Below are 26,150 nucleotides of genomic sequence, written 5' to 3' on the forward strand. Positions count from 1 at the left end.
GCCCACTCTGCTGCGGAACCACCGAGCCGGGTTAGTAATAAGGCGATTCGGGAACGGGCGCTGGGGTAGCGGCTAGGCTGCAGCTCGAAAATCAACGAGAGAGCGGTGAGGAGCACCTCGCCGCTCCCCTTGGTCCCGTTCCAGCGCTCCGGGAGCGGCAAACTGGGTTCGGGAACCGCGGGGGGGCGAGGGCTCTGCGCCACGCTCGCCGCTTCCTGCTCTCGGTGCGCGGCAGTCATCTCATTAACGCGCTGCCGCAGGAAGCGAACCTCCTGCGACAGACTTCCAAAAAGATTCTCCTGCCGCGCTATTCGATCGCATAAAGCAGCGAGTTGTGAAGCGCGTAATTGTGGCTCAGTCATTCTGTAACGCGAACCGGGACCAGAACGAGAGAGACGTGTAGGAGGAAACGAGAGACCTCGGTGCGGCGGGACGCAGGGAGGCAGGTAAGTTCCTCCACGTTAATCTGCGAACGTGGACGGCGCGAGCCGCAACACCACACTGATGTTGTCGTTCGCGTATTAAGACACAAGACAGGGCAGGACAGGGCGACAGGAAGGAGTTCGTGGGTCAGGAGAACAGAGAGGACAGGTACAGTCTTACTGGGTTGACGGTTTTCGGGGCCGAGTCGAATGGCGTGCGTCATTCAATGACTGAGCAATTGGCAGCTGCTCTCCAGCCTAATATATAGGAGTCACGTTACCTCGTTTCCGTGTTACTCCCGGTCACATGATGAAATCATGTGACACCAAGTTACATACACACACGCACAGACACACTCATATGATCACGGTAAAGGAGAGGACAGTGGAGGTATGTTCAGTCATATCCGCGGCCTGTTACTCGCTACACACAATAACCACACAAAGAATCAGACAAAAGAGCCAATCCAACAAGAATTAGATGGTGCACATTTAATGATAATAACTTCTCCTTCTTGTTCTTCAACCTTTGGCTATTCCTGTTCCAGTTTCCCTCTCATCACATCCCTTAACCTCCTACTGGGCCTTCCTCTTTTCCTCCTGCCTGGTAGCTCCATCCTCAGCATCCTTCTCCCAACATACTCAGTGTTTCGACTCTCTGGCATTGTCTCTAAAACCCTAACTGTCCCTCCCACACACTCACTTCTCCTCCTGTTTATCCTTTTCACCCCCAACATGAATCTCAGCATTTTTAACTCTTCCACCTACAGCTCTGCCTCCTGTCTTTTCATCAATGCCAGTGTCTACAACTCTTACAACCTCGCTGTACTCACTACTGTCTTGTAAACCTTCTCTTTACTCTTGCTGGTACCCGCCTGTCACAATTCACTCCTGCCACTCTCCTCCACCCATTCACTCCTCTTGTTAAACTCATCATCTCACTGTCCTCCATCTCAGTCATGTAGATTCTGTCTTGCTCCTCTCTGGAGAATACCTCCTCCTCTCCATGGGTTTCTTTTACCTGTGCCCCAGTCTAGCTGAAGATCACAATGTCATCTGCAAACAACATAGTCCATGGGTACTCCTGTCTGATCTTATCTGTCGAACTGTCCATCACTGCAGCAAGAAAGGCTTCAGAGCTGCTCCTTGGTGTTGACCCTCCTCCACCCTGAACATGTCTGTCACTCCTACTGCAGACAACACTGCTGTCACTCTGCCCTAATAAATGTCCTGTAGCACTCTCACATACTTCTCTGCCTCTCCTCTCTGATGTCTTCATACAGCCACAGCTCCTCTCTGTCATATCGTTTCTCAAAGTACCACCTGCAACAGTGCGACAATGACGCAACAAGGACTAGACACAATGAGGAAATATTTAAACTCTTAACACAAGGTGCTCACAATCAGTACATCAGGAATACACATAGAACCAGGGCACCCCACAAAGTCAGACCATGACAATTGCATTACAAGCCACTGTGTGGTAAACGTCAACGTAAACCACAGTAACTACATTGTAACACGCCAACCATGATGATAATAGGAACAATATGTATTTGCCTGGTGTCACTCTGTGTGTGTGTTTGATCTTGACAAATCAAGGTCAAAGAATTAAAAAAAAAAACATCCCTACAGGAAGCATTGACTCAGAGGTTGGAATTAACCTTCTAAAAGCTATTAAGAGACACAGAGTCATGAATGGCCCAGGGGGCACAGACAGAGGGCTGTGTTGGCAGATGAAAACCTCTAATGCTGTCATTGGGACAAGCCTTTTAGGATGAGCAGACATGCCCAGGGCACATTCTGACACACTAAAGACACCCTCAGGGATGTGTGCACGTCAATGAGTTAGTCGGTTTTTGTATAATATCAGAAATCCTGCCAAGGGTTCATAGTATCTTGATAAGGGATGTCATGTTAGAAATCATCTAGTTCAGAGTTCAGCCTAGATGACAATGGGTGTGAGCAACCAGATTCAGCCCTGCTCAGTGCCAGACTCACTCACATCAAGATACATCAGGCTTTAAATCCCAGCATGTCTCAAGGATGTGATTCAGACATTGATGGCATTTATCAGACAATCACATGTTTGGAACATGAGAAGTGAGACGGCCTACCTTCTTCTGTAGGACGTTGATTTTCCGCTCCTTCACATCCAGCATGTCTTTCATGTCTCGGATCTCTCCATTTAAAGTTCCTTTCTCCTCAGTCAGATCCTGTAGCTGCTGGCTCTTCTTGTTAAGAAATGATTCCTTCTCTTCCAAACGCATCCTCAGAGCATCCACCTGCAGATAGGAAGAAAGAGATGGGCACAACAGAGGAAATATCTTTTTAATATAGATACATTGAATTGGCCTGAATCCAGTGAAATGTTGGATGTCCATTTTATGTAAAATGGGGACTAAATCACACACAAGACAGGCGCACAAACATCTTTTAGTGCTTTGAGGGAACCGAGGCCGGCGTACAGCTTTGTTCTGTTATGAGCTCCTCAAGACTAATTGAGTATCCAGGTTTGGTTTCCATGGTGCTGGTACTGGGTAACACTCAGCAGGGAGACCCAGATGAACTTGAGAGGTGTCAGAGAGCTCATTATCAAGGCCTTAAAAAGCACCTGGAGGACAGACACACACACACACACACACATCAACACACATACACACTCGCTTTCATACAACCCCAGTGAGTGGATACTGACACATGTAATTCTAAAGAGGCCACAAGTGGAAGTTTCAGGAAAGACTTCAAAGCAGATGTTTGGGCTGGCGTGCACATTTCACACAAATGCAAACCACCGATCCTGGTGCTTTTTTCCCCCCACTTTTCTCCCATTACCAACTAGACAAGAACATGATCTATTGTACCCCATACTCCTCTATCCAGCCATTATGAAGCTGACCACTTTAATACACTTGAGCATTGCTACGAGAGTGCAGAATTCGCTTCCAATATCCACTTCAGGAAATGCCAGAAAAAGAGGTTATGAGAAATTGGTTTGAGCTGCTATACACTGCTGTGTTAGCAGGTGTTACCTGCTTGCCAGTGCTTTGCTCAGTGTTTGAACAAAAGGTGCAGTGAAAGGATACTAGAAGTAGAATCTATTCAGAGCTAACACTGAATAGGTACAAGGTGTTCCTTCAAGACATGCAGCAAACACTAATACACTGCAATTGAACTACAACAGAGAGATAACACAGCCCCTAAAACAGTGCTTCACAATTATTTTCTGTTACCCCGTTTTTAACACGACACTAAGCGGCATAAAAATGGTGATTATTGGCCCTGTGTGCTTGACATAGTTGTGCCACAGTGGCCTCATACGAAAATTATGTATCATTCTTATTGTTACTTATACCTATAGTGATGGGCATGGCAGTTCTTTTAGATGTACAGAATCTTTAGCATCAGTTCACTAAATGATTTGTTCTAAGGATTTGTTCATTGAATCGTCTAGTGGTTAAGGAAGCAGGTCCATAACCAGAAGGTTGCCGGTTCAAATCCCGATCTGCCAAGGTGCCACTGAGGTGCCACTGAGCAAAGCACCGTCCCCACACACTGCTCCCCATGGCTGCCCACTGTTCACTCAGGGTGATGGGTTAAATGCAGAGGACAAATTTCACTGTGTGCACCATGTGCTGTGTATCACATGTGACAATCACTTCACTTTAATTCAGTGCTTGGCGAGATCAGCCTGCGGCTCCAACTTCCGGAACCAAGTATTGTGTCTGTGTTGGTTTAATAAACAGATTTGTAAAAATAAACTAGTTTATAAATCATGATGTTTTAAGTGTCCTGTCCTGTGATATGCTATTTAACTGGTCGACTTGTTAAATTGGGCTCAGTGAGTGATCCACCACAGTACATTCAGTGAAGGAGTCACATTGAGTCACATTTACCATTCCTTTGCGAAATGCCGCAATGAGAGTCATGCATTTTCTCAAAGCACGGTTTTATACATTACATGTTACATGCTGTGTCCTACTATATGCAGTTTTTTTTCCTTTTCTCCAAGGTAATTGCCTATTTTATTTGCCCCTTCATTCTATTTTATTTAATTTTATAAATACAATATGAGAAAAAAAACATGAGAAAAACTTCTTAAAAGCTTCTATCTCACCTCTGAGATAGAAGTTTCTTGCTCTTCTTGTGGTGTTCTTCTGTGAAATGGTTCACTTTTTAGCTACAAAACTGCATTAGTTTTCTCCATGATAAAAATTCCACAAGCTGCTCCAGCTAACTGCAAATAAAGTTCAACAATGAACTGCATGGAGTTTCCAGGTGAGTTTCCTAACCTAGGCCTTATGGGAGGGCTTTGGGTGCAAAACTCTGCACCTGAAGGTTCTCCTATACTTTGCATTGGAGGAGATTCCAGTGTGCATGCACCAGTTATATGCGATCTTATTCATGTGAGACTGGTGGGGCAGCACCCCAGCGCGCCCTATTGATGAGCCACCACTATTCAGGATACATTGCACGTTGTTCACAGCATGTTGTACTGCTAAACTATGCACGTGACGAATAAAAATCTTTGATCTTAAACCCTTCTCTCCCTCCGTCGCTCCGGCCTAGTGGCTGCTACAGCTGGCGAGTCTCACTCTCGTCTCATTACTGCCAGTCTAACGTTTAAGGTTTGTTTATTTGGAAACTAAATCTTTTAAAACAACAGAGAACAAAGGTTGCCCTTAAAGCAAAATGATTCAGGAGAGTGTAGGTCTCCGAGTGATTTGTTCATCCAGGCGTCTGCGACGTGGTGCAGTACGTGCGTGCACGGTGCTTCCCTCACTCCCTCCCTCCCTCCAGGGCCCCCCAGCGGTGCGCCAGCTGCCTGGCCGCCATTGCTGACAGCTCAACTGAACTGAGGAAAATGAACTAATCACTTGAGGAAGTGATTCAGTTCAGTACATTCCCTAAAAAGATTTGTTCGCAAAGGACACAACATTTGAGAAGGTGCTACGCAGGTAAACCTATGTGGGCTTGTTCTTTTCATATTAAAACAAAGTAATAACAACTAGTTTTAAGAAACCAACTAGTTTTAGATAACACTAACAAACACTTAAAGTTTGTGGTGCCTGCCGGATGGATGGCGTCCTTAGCATTTGCCTATATTGCCTATGCCACTGGTCGGCCCTGATTTTTGGAAACGGTAAACATTTCAGTCTCTCCTCATCTGCCACCGTTGTCACAATGAAGCCAAGTGCTACATACGCTTCATCATATTTCCTTGTCTCAGCTTTCAGGAGACTTATGTCTGTCTCGTTATCCCCGTCTCCACCAGTTCATTCTCTGCACTTCATACATGTGTGCGCTAGGGATTAGGGTGCAAAAAACAGCTTATCCCTGCAGCAAAAGGGTGTGTTCCACAGAGTCACACGTGCCCCCTCCTGGCATTGCTATTTGAGAAGCGCTGCCCAACAGCAAGGAGTTGCTGCTATTCCTTCAATAATGCACAGAGACTCTCCATTACTATAAAGTAATTACACCTCCAATAGAACCAAACCTCTCAATGGCACAGCAGTAAATTGCACTAAAGTATTTCAAACAGACTAGCTGCACAACCAAGCGCTAACACACACTTTTAAACACAAATATACACACCTAAAATAATACAGAACCAACCCCGCTAACAATCTCCCCAACACCAACACTAACACAGACATACAACACGGTTAACATTAACTCAAAACCCACCAAACAACAGCAATCCACTAATACTCGACCTGAAGTCACTGCCTCTATTAATGCTAGGCCTACAGTACTGCAACATCTAAGACTTAATGGTAAACCTACAACTCAGATTAAGCTATTGTTACAACTCAACCGGCAGTACGGTTGAGATAAAAAGATGTTCAAGATATACATATATCACTGCTAAATTAACACCTACAACAAGACAAAACAAAAATTCAACGCAGCTAATGACCGCTAACGCTAACTGCTATGTGACAGAAGTAACCCTGCTCTCAAAACACTTCCACAGCCTCCGACAAGTGCAACATGGCGCGTTTCGAACGGAAAACGGGACTGATTCCTAGCACACAGTGCTCCCGTTACAACGCGGTGTTAGCTCGCTCCTAACGCGCAGCACCAACACTCCCAACACTGTGTTAAATCGGTGTCTGTGAGATGATCTACGGTGCAGAAACAGAAGCGCAGTGTGCGAGCGCAAGCGGAGCGTTTCTGAGAGCGTGAGCGCGCACAACACACACACACACACACACACACAGAGTGGAGCCCATTACAACAGTATTACAGCGGTGACCAGGCCTGCGGGGTTAAGATAGGAAAGTATTTATCTCATATTGCTGCTCTGGCAGCAACCCAAAGCCCACAACTAAGCGCGCCTCTGTCTTTCCTGCGCGCCTTGTTTTCTCTCCGCCTGGCAGCCGGCGACACCAGTGACACCCGTAATCCTCCATCAGTTGGCACGGTGTAATTTATAAAGAATTTGTCAGGTGCTAAGCAGGAAATCGCTCCTGTCCTTTCCCAGCTAATTCATTAGCCTTCACAAGTAGCACCCCTTCCAGGAGAGTTACGCTGAACATGATCACATTACCGAGAGAGACCCGGGACATTTTAAAATGCCATCTCTACCGGGACAATAAGTTGAACGTTGAAAGAATTAAATGAAAAGCTTGAATCAAAGAGACCTTTTTTCATGCGGGGATGAAAAAAAAAATCATAAATAATTGCTGCGCTTGCCCAAATGATCCAGAGAACACATTACAATAAAAGTTAGTCAAGCAACTGCCCATAAATTAGTTTCCCTGCCTCAAGCATAAAAGCTCCCCATCATGCCGCACGTCCATTACTCATTGTGGAGAATATTTAGAAGAGAATATTTAGAAGAGTGGGGAAAAGAGTGGGGAAGAGATGTTGCATCGGTCTATCAGTTTTAGCAACACCATTGCTGAAGTCTATCCCAGCAGTCAGTTGAGCTGCAGATGAAATGTCCAGGCGGTATTTCTGCTAACCTGCATGTTCTTAATAAGGGGTGGATTTAAATCCAGGACCTTGCATAAACCCAGGATTAACAATGTTCAAATAAATAAAAAAACGAAATAAGGGGAAAAAAGACCATCACATGAATATTCAGCTTTGATTCTCAACATAATGTGATCTGGCTTCGGCCAAACCCCTCTGTATCTACATTACAGGCCAAAAGTTTGGACATACCTTCTCATTTAATGTTTTCTTTATTCTCATGACCATTTACATTGGTAGATTCTCACTGAAGGCATCAAAACTATGAATGAACACATTGAATGAAAGCTGCATTATCCAGCCATACAAACAAGCAATAAATAAATATGTTAATAAACTAATGGAAAAGGTGACGTAAATCAGTGGTGGATTCATAATTGAAGGGTTGTAGGTTCAAATCCCGACCCGCAAGGTGCCACTGAGCCCCCCTTAAGCAAGGTACCATTCCCACACAGCTTTCATGCTCACCAAGGGTGACGGGTTAAATGCAGAGGACGCATTTCACTATATGTATATATGTACAATATATGTGCTTGCTGTGTATGACAAAATCAATCACTTTCATATTAGTCACAAAATGCAGCACAAGAGATCTCCGAACTTCTTAGGTGTGGTGGCAGCTTCTACAGAAGTCTCCGTGACGAAGATGCTTCCCTGGAGATATTATAATCCCTCCATCTGCTATCTGTCTGTCAACTCAGTTGAGTCTGATTTTACACACACACACACACACACACACACACAAAAGACCTAATTCCAATGGTCTGAAATCTTAGTGCAACCTAAAATCCTGCATCCAGCCATCTTCCTAATGATCACATCTCATTTTATCCTGTGTAAGCAATCATCTAGAACTTTTCCACTGAAGAATGTTCTTTTATGGTCCATAAAAATTGTTTTGTCTATGTTTTGAAAAGACAACTTTTGGTATGCGTGATATGCAGCATTCAGTGTATATAAGGAAATGTGTCCCGCACCTATTGTGTGCATGGGCAGCTAGAGGCCTGTCACTGGAAAAATGGCAACTGATAACTTGGGTCAGGTGTAAAGTCAGGCGGAATGTAGCAAAAAGAAAAAACATTCCATTTGAACCCTGTTTGTTTTCCAGGAGTTGGCCGGTCCTTGCAGAGAGACTTCTCTGTGAAATGTATATATTTTATGGGCACAACTTAACACAACAAATAGCACTGTGATCTGAAAGTGATATTTAGGACAGGAATAACAGCTTCATTCTCCGATGACACATTTAGAAGGGGGTTTTCATGGAGGCCTGTAATAACCCGGGAGCCGGCAGGCGACGTCAGACCGCAGGCCCAACACACACACCCTCCATCAACACACACAGGAAACGGAGTGAACATGAAAGTGAGGAGAGGCACACGTGGCTGCACTGACCAGATGGGGGGGAAGAACTCACACTATTTGATACTTCCAGTGTCTAGATCAGATGCTCATATTAGGGCGCTTTCACACCTACAGACTTCAGTCCATTTGAATCGAACTCAAGTTCATTCCCCCCTCGGTGCAGTTTCTTTGGTCTGGTCCGAACACAGTAATTAGTAATGTAGTTGTCTCAGTTATACACTCAACATCCAGTAAGATGAAATGCGGACAAACGTGGGCCACATAGATGTTTGGTATAATGACTACATACACGCGATTTCACACAAACATGTAGTAGTCCTCAACATAAGACATACTTCCTGTATTTACTTTTGTTGTTCCCACAGTGCCAGATCTGTCTAATAGGAAGAGAAAGTTCTCACGTGATTTGGAGCAACGCATTTTGGTTCAATTAGATTTTTTCCAGTGTCAAAGGAAGCTGAATTAAGAGGAAACTGATTCGGACCGACTGATTCTGACCAAAGCAAACACACTAGTGCCAGCACTAACTGGCACTAAGACGTTAGCAGTAGGTCCTTGGGATCAGTTCAGCTGGTGTTACTTGAACTATTTTGACCAGTTCTAGGTAACATGAACACGTCTAGTCATCATAATTTGGCCCTTGCAACTGTGACAGAACGGTTTCAGTCTACCGAATGCAATTATGCTGTTAACATTCACCTATTCAATGGTTAGGGCAAACAGGACTCAGGATCTCACCCCTTGCCATCATCATCAGTGCAACAGCCAGGTTATAAGGTTGTGGCTGACTGCGTTGTAGATGTGTGTAAATGTGTGACTGTGTGTGTGTGTGTGCTTCAGTATGTCTTTATCTGTTTGTTTTTTAAGCTCCTGTGTGGGAGATCATACCTTCAGTGTATGTGTGTGTGCATGCACTCTACAGCCTATGATAAAAAGACCACAGTGAGCTCCCCATCTGAAGTTCCCTAATAAATACTGCATGAGGCCTCTCTCTCTCACATACACACACAAATACTCAGATGAGCTCATGAGCCCTTAACAGTGGGAAGACACAGTGTTCATCTAAAATAAACATGCATAGCACTCTCCATGATCCACCAGGGCCAATCAGGGACAGCCTGAAATCCCATTACTGCTCATTTATCACCAAATCCCTTTGCCTTATTAAAAATGCTACACCATTTCCATGGTTGTGTAATATGATGACAATAAACACCTGTGTGTATGGGCAGCTTACTTTATCAGCAGCTGTAAATTACAAAAATTCTAATAGTTAAAGCGTTACTGCAATTTCACACCGTCTCTCACACGATGTTTCTATACTCCACTCAATCTCACTTGCAAATCATTGTTTTTGGGCCATCACTAACATTCTAAACCTTGTTCTGCTGGAAGACAACAGGCAAAGCAGAATGCAGCCTGTTGCCAAGACGATACGAGATTCATTCACCCTGATCGACTGTGCCACATACTTTTTTGTACAAGCAAAACACACCCAGCGAGGGGAAAGAGAGCACTGAGCCATGACAGATACACTCACACTCACACACACACACACACACACACACACACACAAACATATAAAAGCCTCTCCAGCATTTCACTCAACACTACATCATTTTAAAAAGTCCTTGATATATTTTCAAGATCTGGTGGTTGCAATACCATTAGTTCTTGGCAACGGTATTTGTGTGTCTATGCTTGTGTGTGTGTGTGTGTGTGTGTGTGTGTGTTTTCTTCATTCATTGCACCCGCCCCAGTCAGCAGCCCTTTGACAGCCAAATCACATTCCAAATTCTGGATCTCAGAAAGCAGCATCTGCTTCCACTCCCCTGCTATCTGCCTCCCCCCCAGACCCAGGTCATAGGAGACACAATTTCCCATGATGCCCAGAAATCCAGTGGACAGACAGCTCTGCCTGAACCCTTCTCTGCCCTTTGACAGAGAGCTCCTAACTTGCCAGAGGGTAGCAGCCAAATGTAGCAAGGGAGCAAGTATATGTGCAAATTTGACAGATTATGTATCTCCTTAATAGTCGTAAATATATTTCGCACCATTTCTAAGGGTTATTAAGACATCAGCAGGACACTACAGCTGAAGTCTGTCAAGGTATTATTTTCTCTGAACATTCTGAACTTTGGTTACATTTACAATGCCAGACCCACAGATTCACATCCTGTGCTTCAGATTAATAGAACATTAGAACACTAAACCACTACCTGTATTAAGCAATAAGCCTTATATAATGACACACACTACATCACTGTTAGGGGCAGTGGTGGCCTAGCGGTTAAGGAAGAGGCCCTGTAATAAGAAGGTTGCCGGTTCAAATCCCGATCCGCCAAGGTGCCACTGAGGTGCCACTGAGCAAAGCACCGTCCCCACTCACTGCTCTCCGGGCCCCTGTCATGGCTGCCCACTGCTCACTCAGGGTGGTGGGTTAAATGCAGAGGACAAATTTCACTGTGTGCACCGTGTGCTGTGCTGCTGTGTATCACATGTGACAATCACTTCACTTTCTTCTTCTTCAGTTGTACAATTACTGATCCATAGAATGCAAATGTATGGAATTAATATGCTTGTTATGGGACCATAATCTTACATAATCTTCAGTTCATTGTTCAACTATAACACCATGATGAAATCCCATAGTATATTTGAGTTCCCGTGTAATTTTTCAGAACTTGCTGACTTTCTGAGTTTGTTGGCTAATTCTCTACTTTGTCTCTACAATTTTATATATAATGTGTGTGTGTGTGTGTGTGTGTGTGTGTATGTGTGGAGTTTGTAATGTTTCCTCAGTTCATTATTTAGCTAGATTTAGAGTCCGACTCTGGAGTCCGTTACAGTGTGCAGCAACACCTGAACAAATATGACCTTCATGAGTCAGCAGAACACTTCCCTGCATTCTAGTCCCATCTGAAGTGTGCAACCACCATCCCAAACCATCAAGGTGCCACAGAGGTGCCACTGAGCAAGGTACCGTCTTCCATGGCTGCCCACCTGCTCACCAAAGGTGATGGGTTAAAAGCAAAGGACACATGTGCACCATGTGCTGCAGTTTAACACAATCGCTTCACTTCACTTTCGTTCTTTTATACTTTCAAATGAACAGGATATCAGTTAGTTCATGAATGGCATGTTATACTTAAAGCATTTGAATTGAACTGAAAACTGGAATTAAGTCAAAACAGAACTTTACAGAACACCGTGGTAACAATTTACTGTGGTACATTGTAGAAATGTATGTAGAAAAAAAATTTGAATCTGTTTCAATAAAAGTTGTCAGTGGAACCATTTGCACTAGAACTGCACTACAACTGTAGGAACTCCAAATGTTTGATATCCAGCATGAAACGACAATGCTCCAACATGTAATGATATAATGTGCCTGGATATTATGGTCTGACCTTCAGTTTAAAGAAGTTAGCATAGTTGGCCTTGCACAACTGCTTCAACAGAATTAGGCCATAAACTGTAGTTTTAACAGTTTCCTCCATATTAACATTAAGGATATGAAAAATTATGGTTCCATCCAAGTTTTAGCTGTTGACCCTTCCCTCTCCTACGCTGGAATATCTGGAGGACAGAAAATGTGGAAAAGGGCAAGAGATTATTAGCACAGCCACTTTAAGACATCAAATTCTACACTTACTGTGGTGAACAGAGCCAACTGCTGCCGTGAAACCAAAGCCACAATAAGCCTGTTGAACCTGCCTGAACTGCCATGGATTATTTGTGCAATTTGTGGTTCGCGCCGATTATAGCAGAGCTCCTCAAAGGTTTTGCAGCCAAAGGTTCCCTAATGATATTAAAAGAATTTAATGGAAGAGGGAAAACCTCAAGGCACCCCTAACAATTCCTTGCAGATGGAACCCTGGACCCTTGGAGCCAGCGAATCATAGCCATAACATTATATCCAGTAGGTTCTTTTTGCTGCCAAAACAACTCTGACTCATAGAGACACGGACTCCACAAGACCCCTGAAAGCAGGCTGTAGTGATTCCGAGAACCTTCTGTCATTGATCCATGGTCCATTATCCATAGCATGGACTGAGCGGTAACCTCAAATAGTGACACAGTGAGATGTGCTTGGCTGTGCGTGCACCTGCAAGAACGTGTCCCTCGATATATGCACAATAGATATATAAAATAGATGTCACATTCAACCTCTCAGCATGCGGCAATAGCACTATCATATCTGGACAGGGTTCCAAGCTCATTCAATCACGCTTCTCTGACAATACGAGCGAAGATGCCAGACTTTTGCACCACGTACAGCTTTAATAAAAAGCGAACGAAGAATCAGAGCATACCATTTCATGAGTAAGATTTTAATTTATCATTTTGTGTATTACAATTTTTTTCCCCCAAATAAGCAGGTAAATGGATGTTCATCTTTCAAATGAAATAAAAAAAATAAAGTATTTTCATAGTAAACTGCCTTCGGTCATCAATCCTTCAGCCAGGAAATGTTTTCAGGCTTGTTCACTTACTGTTTGTTTAAAATAGAATACAAAAAATAATGATCTAAAATAATGAAAAATAGTGATTAATAATCGGAATTACAATATTGATCAAAATAATCAGGATTATCATTTTGACCATTATCGCGCAGCCCTCCTCTCTGGTATTATGGCACTGAATGGACCAGCCTGCACTCCTCACATGCATCAATGAGCCTTGGCCAACCATGACCCCGTCACTGCTTCACTGGATTTCCTTCCAGGACCACTTTTAATTGGTCCCAAACACTGCAGAGCTGGAACATCGCACATAGCATCACTATTTGGTCCCTGTCAAGTCTTTACACATTATGTTTAACACGGACAGAATGTTAACTTGCTGCCAAATATATTCCACATGCTGCCATTGTAACAAAATAGTATGATTCATTTCACTTTCATGTCATTGCATGTGTAATATTAAAGGCAAGTAACATGGTTGGTCATACATATTCATGTTCATGTAACCCCAACTAAGAGAGTCACTCATTAGCATAGTGAATGAATTGTGAAGTCTCACGTTAACTCAAAGGCTGTGCCTCCTGCCACCTGAAGCACCAAATCTGTCCCATGACGTGGTAACAGCAAAATATGTGAGCATATTGGAAAAACCTCGTAATGAGTGGACACTCTGAATATAGACCACATACACCCACCTGCCCATTGTATCCTAACAAAATACCTAAATAGCTGAAAACTGTAAAGTATTTGGTCCAAGGGCTCATGGTTCATTTTACAGAATGAAAAATGATATATATTTTTTGGGCAATAGCAATTAATTATGCTCTTGCTGTGTTAGATGATTGAAATCTACATTTAAAAGACTTGTGTCTAGACATATACATGTACACATACAAAAGCAGTTAGAATACAGTATAATTTTCAAACAAATCTCAGTTATGTTCTGCCAATGGATGTCTCACCAGATTACACATCACCCATGTGACCATTATTGCTCCTCCCTCCTGCAGAGGCAGAATTAAACATCTCTGTGCCCACTGACCACACTCAGATAGGGATAAGGAAGCCACACCGTTGCCAGAAAATAACTTAATTTGTCATCAGATCTGCACACAGTTTATAATTGTCACAAATGATGACTCAAATGATGAAAAAAAACAGCAGAATGGCAAAAAACACACACTCAGCACACAGACACACAACCCCATGAGTGCCGTTCAATCTAGCAGGTTTGGAGAGCACGGCCCCATCCAGCAAATCTGTTAAGATGCTCATTGGCACCACGAGCACGGCTGTAGCCGAGGGTTCACTCTGCGGGTGCCTGGATAAGGTTCTAATAGAGTTTCCACGGAGGTGCCACCTATTCATCATCTTCATCACCAACTTCATCGTCCTCATCGTATGCCTGCAGACGGGCACTCTCTGTCATTACAACACGCTCGGTGCTTGATTACTTTTCCTGCTTATTTCCAGCACTCGCAGGCCAACGCACACATCCGGCCTTGAGATTTTGATTTCCTCGCGGTGGGATTAAACGTTTCCTCCACTGATTCAGCCAAATGAGACTCACACCCTGAGAAAAAAAGGCATAGAGGGAGATGGAGACATGGAGAGGCGTTCAATCATCTGTGGACACACACACACTATTGCTAACATACATACGCACACACATAATTACATCATGATTTTCCATTAAAAGCAAATCAAGATATTTTGGGGTTTCGTTTTTTTTAGACTGCAATTCTAACTAATGATTTCACTAATGAATACATGTTTTGCTCTTTGTGGAAAACATTTTCTAGCATGATTTGCATGTCATTTGCTGGCCATGTTTGAACATGTGTGGCAATTCTAAGAGAATCACAACGGGCCTCGCCAACCATCCTATGGCAAGTAGCATGTTTGCAGACCTTTGTCACCATGAAGAGTTCAGACTCAATGTCATCTGGTTTTGAATACAATACAATGTGAATTTGTAACAAGGACATTGTAGGTAATTAAGCCTGGTTATTAAGTTCTCATTTTCTTTTTCTACTGATGTTTATTAGTGGTATACCTTCACATTTTATGGTATTTAGTTGATACCCTTATCGAGAGCGCCCTACAGTCCCCCGGGGACTCAGTAGGGACTCAGTGGTAGTAAGTAGGATTTGAACCTGAGACTTTTTGTGGTCTTCTGGTTCATAGGCAAGTGCATTACCCACTAGGCTACTACCAGCCTGTGCTGATGATGTTCACCAGTTCTTTTATGTTCCCCATCAGGTTGATGTGCTCCAGCTCCTAAGATGAATTGCATTCACGCTGTAATTGGGGCTGTTGATGCGACCGTGTTTTTAACACAAATGACACACAATAATCCTGATCGTGAAACTCTTTCTGTTTCCACATATGGTCTTCCTTCCAGAAATTTCCAGCCCATACAAGGTTCAAAGGGAAGCCACTGACAGCTCATGTGTATTTACAAAAGGCCCAGCACTCATTCAGAAACACGAACCTGTCACCATTTCGCCGCCACTCAGAGGTCAAGAGAGGTTAACAAATAATTCCACTAAAGAGAAGTGGCTGACAAAAACACAGCTGAGCACGGACTAGTGTCGTCCCCCGACCCGCCATCCCCCAAAACTGCACCGCGGGGCCATCAATCTAAAACAAGCACTTCCGCCTGCCCCCTACTCACACACACAGGGGCATTTAGAGCCCACCGTGATCCCCGACCTCCAAGCAAAGGTCAACCACACTTATCAAGGGAGCGTCGATCCATCCATTACGCTGTATGCTCCTTGACTGGGCGAATTAGGGCTCACAGGCCTCAGTCCACCAGTGATTAAGGGTTTAGAAACATTTTGGTGGGATGTGTGTGCATATGTGTGTGTGTATGAGTGTGTTTATGAAGTATCTCTGTCTGAGCACCAGCAGAACATGTAAAATAAACAGGCGGGCTGGCGGCTGGCTCCCAGCGGGGCGGAGGGGGGCCGCATTCGTGATGAGGGGCGGGCCAACCCCTTTCTTTATTCCCCTAATTAATGATCAGCGGTAATTATTAACCGCCAGACTAATAAATTGTGGTGGTCAGGAGGTGTTTGGTTTGGGATGATTTATGAGCGCGCAGGAGAGGAGATCCCACCTCCAGCCGTCCAAGTTCCCCCATTTCTTTTCTCCTCCTTTGAGACGGGGGGAGTGGCCGTGCTATGAGAGCAAACATTCCCAGAAGCCTTTGCAGCAACTCAAGTCCCTGAGGACAAATCACGACAGATGACAGAAACCTCACAAGTGCAGGTCTGAAAGTCTGAGTGTCTGGTGTCTAAAACACGGTGACAAACATTGAAAAATAAAAAAGTGGATTGATGGACAACAGCTAAAAAGGGTTGAAAGGCTTTTGTGCATGTGTGTGTTTGTGTGTGTGTGTGTGTGTCAGGGGTGTCCATTGCTCTTTTTCAGTAACAGTGTGTGTTTAAGGGTTAAAGTAACCTGGGGAAATTGCTACCACATGTCAACAGTGTAAGTGATGCACACAGGACCTCTTCATTTACCGAAGCCCCCTGGGCAAAGAAAAATAAAGAGGAGAAAAGTGGAGGCGAGGAAAAAAGAGAGGAAGAGAGTGGGGGAGAAGAGAAGGTTCATGTTAGATCATAAGATGTTTTTTTGGCAAGCTGCAGATTTAGCTTAGGAAGGGTCTAGTTTTTTGTGTGTGTGTGTGTGTGTTTTGGCGGGTCAGCAAGGACCAACAGAGTCCTAAGGGGCACATATAGAGTGAAAAGGAGACAGTAGGAGGAGTCTACATCACCATCACCTCAACAACATCACACAGAGAGTGAACTAGTGACTTTGTGTCCAGCGAGGTTGAGGTTGTGTGTATTTCTGTGTGTTTGTGTGTGTGTTAGTGTGTGTCTGCGTAAACCATTAAATATTCTCATCCTCTCTACACCATCTCCCATATCTGATCTTTATGACTTTTCCACATGGACTCTCCACTGCTTCCCAAACACCAAGGGTCTTTACTTTGGCGAACTGTGTGTTTGTGCTGGGTCCGACAGGCCCGCTGCTGCCGTACTGCTGACCCGTCACCGACTGAACCGCCCAACCGCACAACACGGCCTCGAATACGACAGCAGGGCCAAACTGGGTCACAACACAGCACAGCCATGTCCAACTAAAGACCAGCAACCACAACATTATGATATGAGTGTATGTGTGTTGGCTTTTTTATGGAAAAATACTGTACCATAGGCTACTGTTCCCACGCATGATGCAGCTACATGCACCTCATGTTAGAATGTGCATCCTCCATGTCCTTTGGAGCATCATTTCCTTAATGTGTTTTTAAATATATTGTATACTGTATATTTAAAAGCAAATTTCTGCATATTTTGCTCAACTGAAAATGAGCCAACAGGTCCGGTGTGCAATCATACATACAGAGTATGTAAAATTGTAATGAGATATGTGGCTTCAGATGCTCAGGGTTGTGGCTTTCTCCTCACCTCCTCTTTTCATACTGATGCTGAATTAAACGAAAGTCGTTCCATAAAACTTTTTTTTCATCAGCTTCGCGTGTTATTTGGCCTACACCAGCCTCTATTGCCTGTTCCTCTACCTTAAGAATAGATTTTGGAAAAAAATATGAAAGAAATGAGCGAACTCTTTTGCACAGCACAGTAGCCAAATGATGGCGACCAGAAAATGACCAAAACTGCAGCATAACAGAAACACAAATAAAAGCATAGAACACACCCACACAAAACCAGCACACAAACAAGCAAGCCAACAAGCACAAACCATTATGTAACCAGACCACAAGGCCTCTGATTGGACACCTGAGCTGGGTGGCTTTTATTACACAGGAACAGCTTGCAAACACACACAAGAAGCCACGTGTTCTCTCACACAGACACACACACACACAATGTACCATGGGAATGGTTCAATGGGGCAGCAGATGACGGAGCAATTCAGATCCCATAACCTTCACTGGACACACACACACTTACCACAAATACACTCTACTCAGATTTCTCTTACACACATGCATACACACACATTCTCTCTCAAACCTACTGACAGGTGGGGTGGCATCAGCTCTCACCTATATTACAGGCAATTACACAGGAGCTCCTCTGAAATGGAGCCACAGGCCGCCCCCCCCCACCCCCCACCCACAGCAGCCCCACCCGACAGCCCCACCCTCCCCACAAACACCCACCACTCCTGCCGAGAGCTATTCGGCTTTTGCCCCCACGCCAAAATTCTTTGCACATGTATCGACAATTACAGCTAATTTTGGCCCAAATTGCTTCCTGTAATGAAGAGTGGACATCGTTAAGGCTGAATTCTCCCTTTCCCCACACAAAGAGATCTTAAGTGCTGCTTCCAGAGGAATGTCTGCAGGCCTGCAGCAATAGCGCTTAAACGGAGAGTTCAGAGCAGAGGGGCCCATCGGACCACCCCTCCACCCCACACTCACACCGGCAGCCAGGGCAGCGGCACAGAATGGGGTCTCCACAGAGGTAGAGAGCAGAGGTTACCATGATGCTGTGATAAGGCAGGTGCACGTACACATGATATGATATTTGTTTAATAGAGACTTGCTTAGCCATTATGGTCTTTTCCTGATGTTCTGTGACTGATGTTTGGACCTTGGTTCTGAGTTCAGTTTTAGCTTCTATTTGATTATTGTTGCCTTCGCATTTTGTAGCAAGAGGAGTGACCACAGGGATCACTACACAGGTTCAACTCCAGCATAACACCAAAGAGCCGGGCTCACTGGTCTGACCACTTTCTACCATCCCAACGTCCCTCACAGAGAGGCCAACCTGAACTGAAGAGTCCCTCCTTCAGCTCACACACTGAGCACTCCTCCACAGCAACACCTCCCACCACCAATGGCAAATTTGAACTCTCATTTCCAGGGTTTCCATCATGCAACTTGACCACCTGGCTTGATGGAGTGATGGCAAAGATTCCTGGAAGGCCTGAGAACCCTGGAGAACTGGGTCTCACTTCACTACATATATTTGGCCAAATTTGACTTTCATATTAATATAAAACTGCTTATTTATTCACACTTACACTGACTGATACTGTCATGTGACATCATAATTCTCACTTACAAAGATTCAACATACAAAAAAATGAAAATATTTTTTTTGCTCTGTTGCTTTTCTGATATGTTTCTAAGAACCCAGATACTGTAAGTTACACTGTAATTCAGAATATTATTTGAATTAATATTTACAAATGAAACTGTTGAAAAATTCTCTGTTAATAATAATGTATTATTTAAATGAACTGTTTTCTAAAACTAGCCAATCAGAACTTTTGTTCCAGTCACATGTCAGTATCACCTTATATCACGGTAATAGATTAATTCAAACTAACAATAATGTACAAACTGAGACAAAACATTTAGTATTTAACCAAAAAAGTCCTTAATCATAAAAGCCACACAAACCTCTGTCTGCAGGATATTAGCGCGTTGCTCCTTGGCGGTCAGGGACTCTTTGAGAACTTCAATGTGCTGTTTGCAGTCCGAGTTCTGATTGGTCAGGGTCTCCAGCTTGGTTTGGAGTGCTAGGAGCTCTGATTCTTTTTTGGACAGTTCCTGCTTCAGTTGGTCTATCTGAAGAAGAGAAGGAGACACGGAGGAAAGCAACACACCCATTAATAACAGCAGTAGAAGAGGCCTTCAGAGCTCTATAGCAAGACTCGACTGTCACTCCTCAACACCATTTCCCTCTGATATCACAAGGAGAAACAAAAGACTGTTGTTCACCCATGACCGCAGTGTCAGGGTAGCCTTTTTACACCTTCAGAACGTAGCATCAATGATCAAAAATAACCCCAGTTTAGGAATTTATGCATTATAGAGCAATAGTAAATACAGAAAGGTCATTTGAATGGGCATTTATTCAGGAGGAATTGCCCCTGACAAACTACTTAATGATGAGTATGAAGATTACATAAACCATATGACAAACCAAATGTAATGGCATCTGCAGCATCAGGGCTGCCAGATTTGGCAGTTTTGAATTATATACTTCAGGAAAACATATTTCTTGAGTACAGGTAAAAGGAACACCATTTTCAACCAAGTAAAATGTCAAATGCTTATCAGATATTTTGGACAGTGTTGTGTGGTGTTCCTTCACATTTTGGACAAATCTGGGCAGAAACAACCAGCAGGTATTTGCCAAATCTGATCACAATTCTCAAATCACCAATTAATGGAAAATACATAGTGTTGTTCTGTCCGGATTGACGGCAGCTGGGCTCATCACCGGTGGCCAATCCTGACGGCGCATAAAAGCCGGACATTTCCGCCCCTTGAGTTTCTGTGCTGTATTTTGAGTTCTGGCAATCGCCACACGCCTGCGGGCTCATTTGAGTTGTCCCCTTTATTTCCCGTTTTTGACCACCGCGCCATTGTTTACTTGTATTTATTTATTGTTTATTAATAAAATCCCTTCCCAGCATGTCCTGCTTCTGCGCTTCTCTCCCCCGTCAGCAAGCCGGCGTGACATGTTCCTCTCTCCAGTACCAGAGTCTGAGGAATCCGAGGCGAGGAGAAGTGGAGCTGTTCTGATGCTTTATCGTTCCCAGTACCTTGATGAAGCCATTTATCGTGAGTATTCCTTTCATTTGTCATCCATAGCTATGCTAAAAAGAAAAAATCTTGCTTACTTTCATAGCAGAGACACACAAAAACCTGATTACCATCACTTCAAACCACCCCACATGGCACACGCATGGAACCCAGAGGAACACACAAGGGCACAAAGATCAGACTGCAGCAGGACAGACCCCGGCATCTGTGTCGCTCTGAGACTTTATGAAGGGGAAATAGAAAGTGTCTCCTTTCAAGCAGGGACTGAAAGAGAGGAGAGAGGAGTGAGGAAAACGATGAAAGCACAGAGGGGAGGTGAGGAAGTACTTTTGTGTGATCTGACATCCACTGCAGCTGGGGGGGCAGGAATGTGGGGTCTACCAGGGGAGTGGCCCTGCTGCAGTCCGAGGGAAGGGGGAGTCTACATCTATCCTAAAACACAAAGACAAAGAAGAGTACACTAAACGCTGGCAGTTCACAAGAATTGCAGGCATGTGCTCTGCACAACACGCTAATGAGGAATGATGGGAAAATTTTTGGTGGAGATCCCCCAAACCACTAAACGATACAGCCCCTATCAACAGAGAATTGCTAATAATGTGTGAGTCTCTGTTACATGAAGAGTGCACTGGATGTGGATGAAATATGGATCCCATTAAATGACCGGTTTCAATCTTAAGCGTAACTTCACCACCAGCCCTGAGCCTAATTATACCCAGAGCACCGTATGGGCAAATCTATCAAAAGGGAGTGTCAACATCATGATGAGATGTACCAAACAGTCAACTCCACATCAGCATCCTCCTTAGCATCCTTATGTGCCATTTCCAACCCATAAAATCATGTGTGTCAGCACAGTGCAGCCATATACTTCAGTGTGCATATTCATGTTTGCAATCTCTCATTCAGTAATGTTCAGTATATCGTTTTACACAAATAGAAGCCATACATTGTTCAAATCTATAATCAGCTGCTTTATGGTCAAATGTATGACTTGCTAGGCAATATATACATCTGCATTATGCGTCATAAGTAGGCCTATGTAATTATTACATAATAGCTTGATTGTGGTTATTTCAGCTGACTGTATATTTTTTAGGACTGCATCTATTAATCTCTAAACATAAAAAAATTTATATTTATATATACATTTAAATATTTTGACAGAATGCTGTTTTTTTTATTTAACTGCATTAGTTAAATAAACACCACATCACCACATTGGCTTTAAGCCAAATCAGAGTGCAATAAGTGATGGAGTGATCTGTTGAATAAAGTCATAAGGTGTCATATGTATGTATAAATTATTATAAAATGTTTGCCTATTATTAAACCACTTTTAAATCATTCATTAGAAATATTTGCATGATAATTCAGCATCTGTTGAATGAAAGTAAATACTATGAATATCCTAAACAGCTTATTATATTTATAAATACACACATACACACACACACAAAAACACACACATCTTGAGCATCCCATGACCCCAGGATCACAGCCACCCTCTCAGTGTGTTCATAAGCGGCAGCACTAACAAACAAAGGCAGTGCGTCAACACAAACGCATAAACAGGAGCCAAGAGCAAACACAACCAGCATGAGGCTTCCTTCTCCATACGCTCCATCTGTTGGAGGGTGCTGACTCTAGAGGGGTACAGGATTTTGGGAGGCATCCTGTGAAGGATTATGGCACCCAGGTTGCAGCAGATCAAAAGAGAGTAGTGGGGAGTGTGTCTGTGTGTGTTTGGGAGGTGTGGTGAGTGAGCCGGAAGAAACCAGAGAAGCTATAGCCTGCTTATCAGCAGTGTCTGCACAGAACACACACCCCCCATGGTGCTGAGGGTATGTGGGTTCAGAGGGTATTTGTATGAATACATGTCTTCAAAACTAACACTCAAACAGCCGTTAGGTATAGTCTCGTTACACATTTATTATAAATACATTACATATTTATTTTAGATGCCCATAGTGTATGTCTTGTACTGTGTAAATCCTATGAATTTTGTACATTTTTCTTATATGTACATTCAGGTTGTTTCGAAAAAGCCATATCTGAATAAAACAAGATGCCACTCCTCATAAATGAAACACCAGGCTATTAAAAACCTATGTAGTTATTAATAAATTAGGCTCCTCTACAAACCATCAGCAAACTAATCAACACACCATTTAATCCTCCAGTGCCACTGTATGAAATCCATGCTGCGGTAGGCTAAAGGTCACTGCAGATGAGTTAGAGTCATCCGACACTAGCCTGCGTAACCTAAGACCAGGCCACTGTTGTTTCATCTTTCCATCTATCGATACATTCATTCATCCCCTCACCCATTTGTCCATCCATCAGTGAACACTCAACAGATGAGCAGATTCAGGCAGAGCTTTGGACAGGGCGATACCTTGTTTTTCATGAATTTGGATTGGCTCTTGTAGACGTCCATCTGCCTGAGGTCACAGTCCCGCTCCACCTCGGAGTGTAGCATTCCACCCGTTCTCAGCATCTGTATCTCATCCTCCAGGTCCCGAATGTTGCGCTCCAGAGATGCAATTTTAGTGTCCTGTCAGCATGAGACCACAGCTCACCACAAACATCTGCACAACGTTGGCCAAGCCACCCCATAATGCACTGCAAAACCTCTGCACAATGCACAGCAAACCATACCACAATGCATTGCAAACCTAAACACAATGCATCAATAACCATCCCACAATAAGTTACACAATGCACTTAGGCACAAAACAATGCAATACCTCACACCACAACCTCCCTAAAAGGCATTCCACAGTCCCAGAAGAAACACATGCAGCCAGAGTAGAAGTGAGACATGCAGAAACCAGATAAATCACCAAGAACAACAGGACAAACAGTGAGAGAGCGCAGACCCTAAGACTGATGTTGATAAAATATATTTACACAATATAATATATATACACACAAATATAATATATATACAACAATTGCTCAGTTCCTTGCAAAATGCAGGAACTATTAAAGTCTTAAAAATCTAACATTATAACATCACCAAAAAAAATTGATAATGATAGAGGTGGCTTGGTGGAAAAAAAAAATCATTTTCCCAATTAAACAGATTAAATATAATACATATTATGTGAATACTAAATATTACACTACAGCATGACTTATTGTCTGCCAACCTCGTTTAATCTGTTTACTCTGTGCAAACATGATTCCTGCACTGATGTGCAGAGACACACATTTCCAGTTTAACCAATCCACAGACTGATTAACATGACCAGGTATGCAGTATTCAAAGGCGTCCTTCAATGGCTGCAGCGCCTGAAGATTATGGAATAAAATGGTCCAGCAATTTTCAATAACCTCACACTTATTAGCACAATGCCTTTTGGGATCTAATACAGATTCAGGAGGATACAACCCCTGAATTCAACCCCTGAAATGGCACACAGACACCATTCATGGGCATTCATGGACATTCATGCATTTGTTTGATGATGTCAGACAGACAGACTGCACAGTTACCTCGGTTACAGGTTCAGGAATTATCCGAAGAAAAACCTCCTACTACCAAATTACACCAAATAAAGCATCTAATAACCCCAAATAATTCCTTTAACATTTTTAAAGTTTAGCTTTAACAAACCAACACATTAATGAATTATTAATGAATAAGGTAATTAATGAATAGATTGAGGTCATTGGCATTATGAAATGGTAAAAATATTTTCAATCCAGATATTATTTGCGAACAGAGTTTGAGCGTGCACGTCTCCACACCCATATGTGCACACACTCAACATAAACACACATGGCCTCCCACTATCAGACTGATGCGGTCTAACTTGGCAGACAAGAACAATACAGATCAAACAAGAAGCCCATGCAGAGTAGAAACAGGCAGTTACCGCAAAGCACAAGCAGCTAGAAATATGTGTGTGTGTGTGTGTGTGTGTGTGTGTGTGTGTGTGTGTACTGTACCTGCCATATAACATCTGGGTCAAAACAAAGACCTTGGGAGGCACTCTGGAAAAAAAATGTAATAACACATAAAGTTGTAAACACACCCTTATAAGCACTCACACACCTCCCTTATAGCAAAATCTGTTATAAAGGTCCATCAGTGAACAACCGCACTGTGCAAACTCCAGCAAACAGCAGCCTGCTTCTTATTTCACCACATTGTCCGATTGTCTGGATGAACCATATGCCACTCTGACATAGTAGGCTGTGATATTAGTGGGCCTTAGTGGGCCTTAGGTTAGGTCTACATTAACCCTTTTAACGATTTAAGAATCAGCACCATAGACAGCTCCTCTTCATTACTGAATAAAAAAATGAAAGAAATTTCTCTATGGCTGGTGAATTTCCTTTTAAAATTCCTTTAAAATATTCATGATCTGTTAAATGTCTAATATTCTTGATATTTATATTACAGTGAAATTCATATCATTATTGCTACTGTGACAGCATGTAAGGCATATAACGAAATGCCAGAAAAAACCTTGACAAAAATACATTTTAATGCATTGAATAAAGACATGCAAATGGAATTGGGAGTCTAAAATACAATGTAGTTTCACTATGTAACGTGTGGCAGAAACTCAGTGAGTTAGAAAGGAGGCAGGTTATAGCAGCACTGCACTGCTCTGTCTCCAAATGCTGACCAGTGGCGTGAGTGAAGCTGGATGTTTGATTTCTTCAGCCTGTCACACAATCTGTTCCCAATCCGACCCAAGACGCGGCATCCATTACTGTTGGCCCACTGGCTGGGTTATTCCTAACACGTGAGGCACAACTTCCATCTCACAAGAAATAAAAGCCACGTGTTGGGTCTGTGGGGTTTATGCAGGGTGTAATGCTTGTGCGTGGCCTTGTTTGTAAGGTGTGTGGTACATGCACGTGCATGACTGGCACCTTATACCGTGTCTGCATGTGCGTGCATGAATCAGTGAGTGTGAGTGTTGTGTGTTGTGTACGCATATCTTAGTGGGCTTTCAACTAAGAAGGTACAGGTACAGTAGGTACAGTTATATATACAGTTACATATTTTACAGTGTGTGTGTGTCTGTGTGTTGTAACTAATCAGTATAAGTATCAGCTTCATATAACTGGAATCAAGCTGGGAGAAAAAACTTTTCCTAAAAAAGGGCAGCTAGACTGAAAGCAAGACACTCACTCACACACAGAGTGTTAGACTAAAAACATGTGAGCTCGAGATCCACTTGCACTCTAAAGCTTGCTAAAGGCGTCGCCATAGAAACCCATCTCAGCTCAGCTGCTCGGATGCAATGGGAAAGTAAACAAATGATTGTGTAGGGTATAACATGTACACTGCAA

The 26,150-nt window shown here is 43.2% G+C and overlaps 1 protein-coding gene across 10 annotated transcripts in view; it reads right to left on the minus strand.

The window, feature by feature from the left end:
* Positions 1 to 26,150, minus strand: part of LOC114798682 (ERC protein 2) — a 159,880-nt gene that overhangs the window by 108,509 nt on the left and 25,221 nt on the right. For 8 of the 10 annotated variants that reach the window (XR_003751089.1, XM_028994581.1, XM_028994575.1 and 5 more), the window contains 4 exons: positions 24,792 to 24,836; positions 23,233 to 23,391; positions 19,683 to 19,850; positions 2,540 to 2,707 (listed from right to left, as the gene is read on the minus strand). Coding sequence is in view for 9 of the 10 variants with exons in the window: in XM_028994581.1 (XP_028850414.1) it covers positions 2,540 to 2,707; positions 19,683 to 19,850; positions 23,233 to 23,391; positions 24,792 to 24,836 (540 nt within the window). In the remaining variant the exon portion in view is untranslated. The remainder of the gene's footprint in view (positions 1 to 2,539; positions 2,708 to 19,682; positions 19,851 to 23,232; positions 23,392 to 24,791; positions 24,837 to 26,150) is intronic. The other 2 variants (XM_028994580.1, XM_028994579.1) reach the window with 1 other exon arrangement.

The sequence above is a fragment of the Denticeps clupeoides genome, chromosome 10, assembly GCF_900700375.1.
Source record: "Denticeps clupeoides chromosome 10, fDenClu1.1, whole genome shotgun sequence".
Classification (NCBI taxonomy): Eukaryota; Metazoa; Chordata; class Actinopteri; order Clupeiformes; family Denticipitidae; genus Denticeps; species Denticeps clupeoides.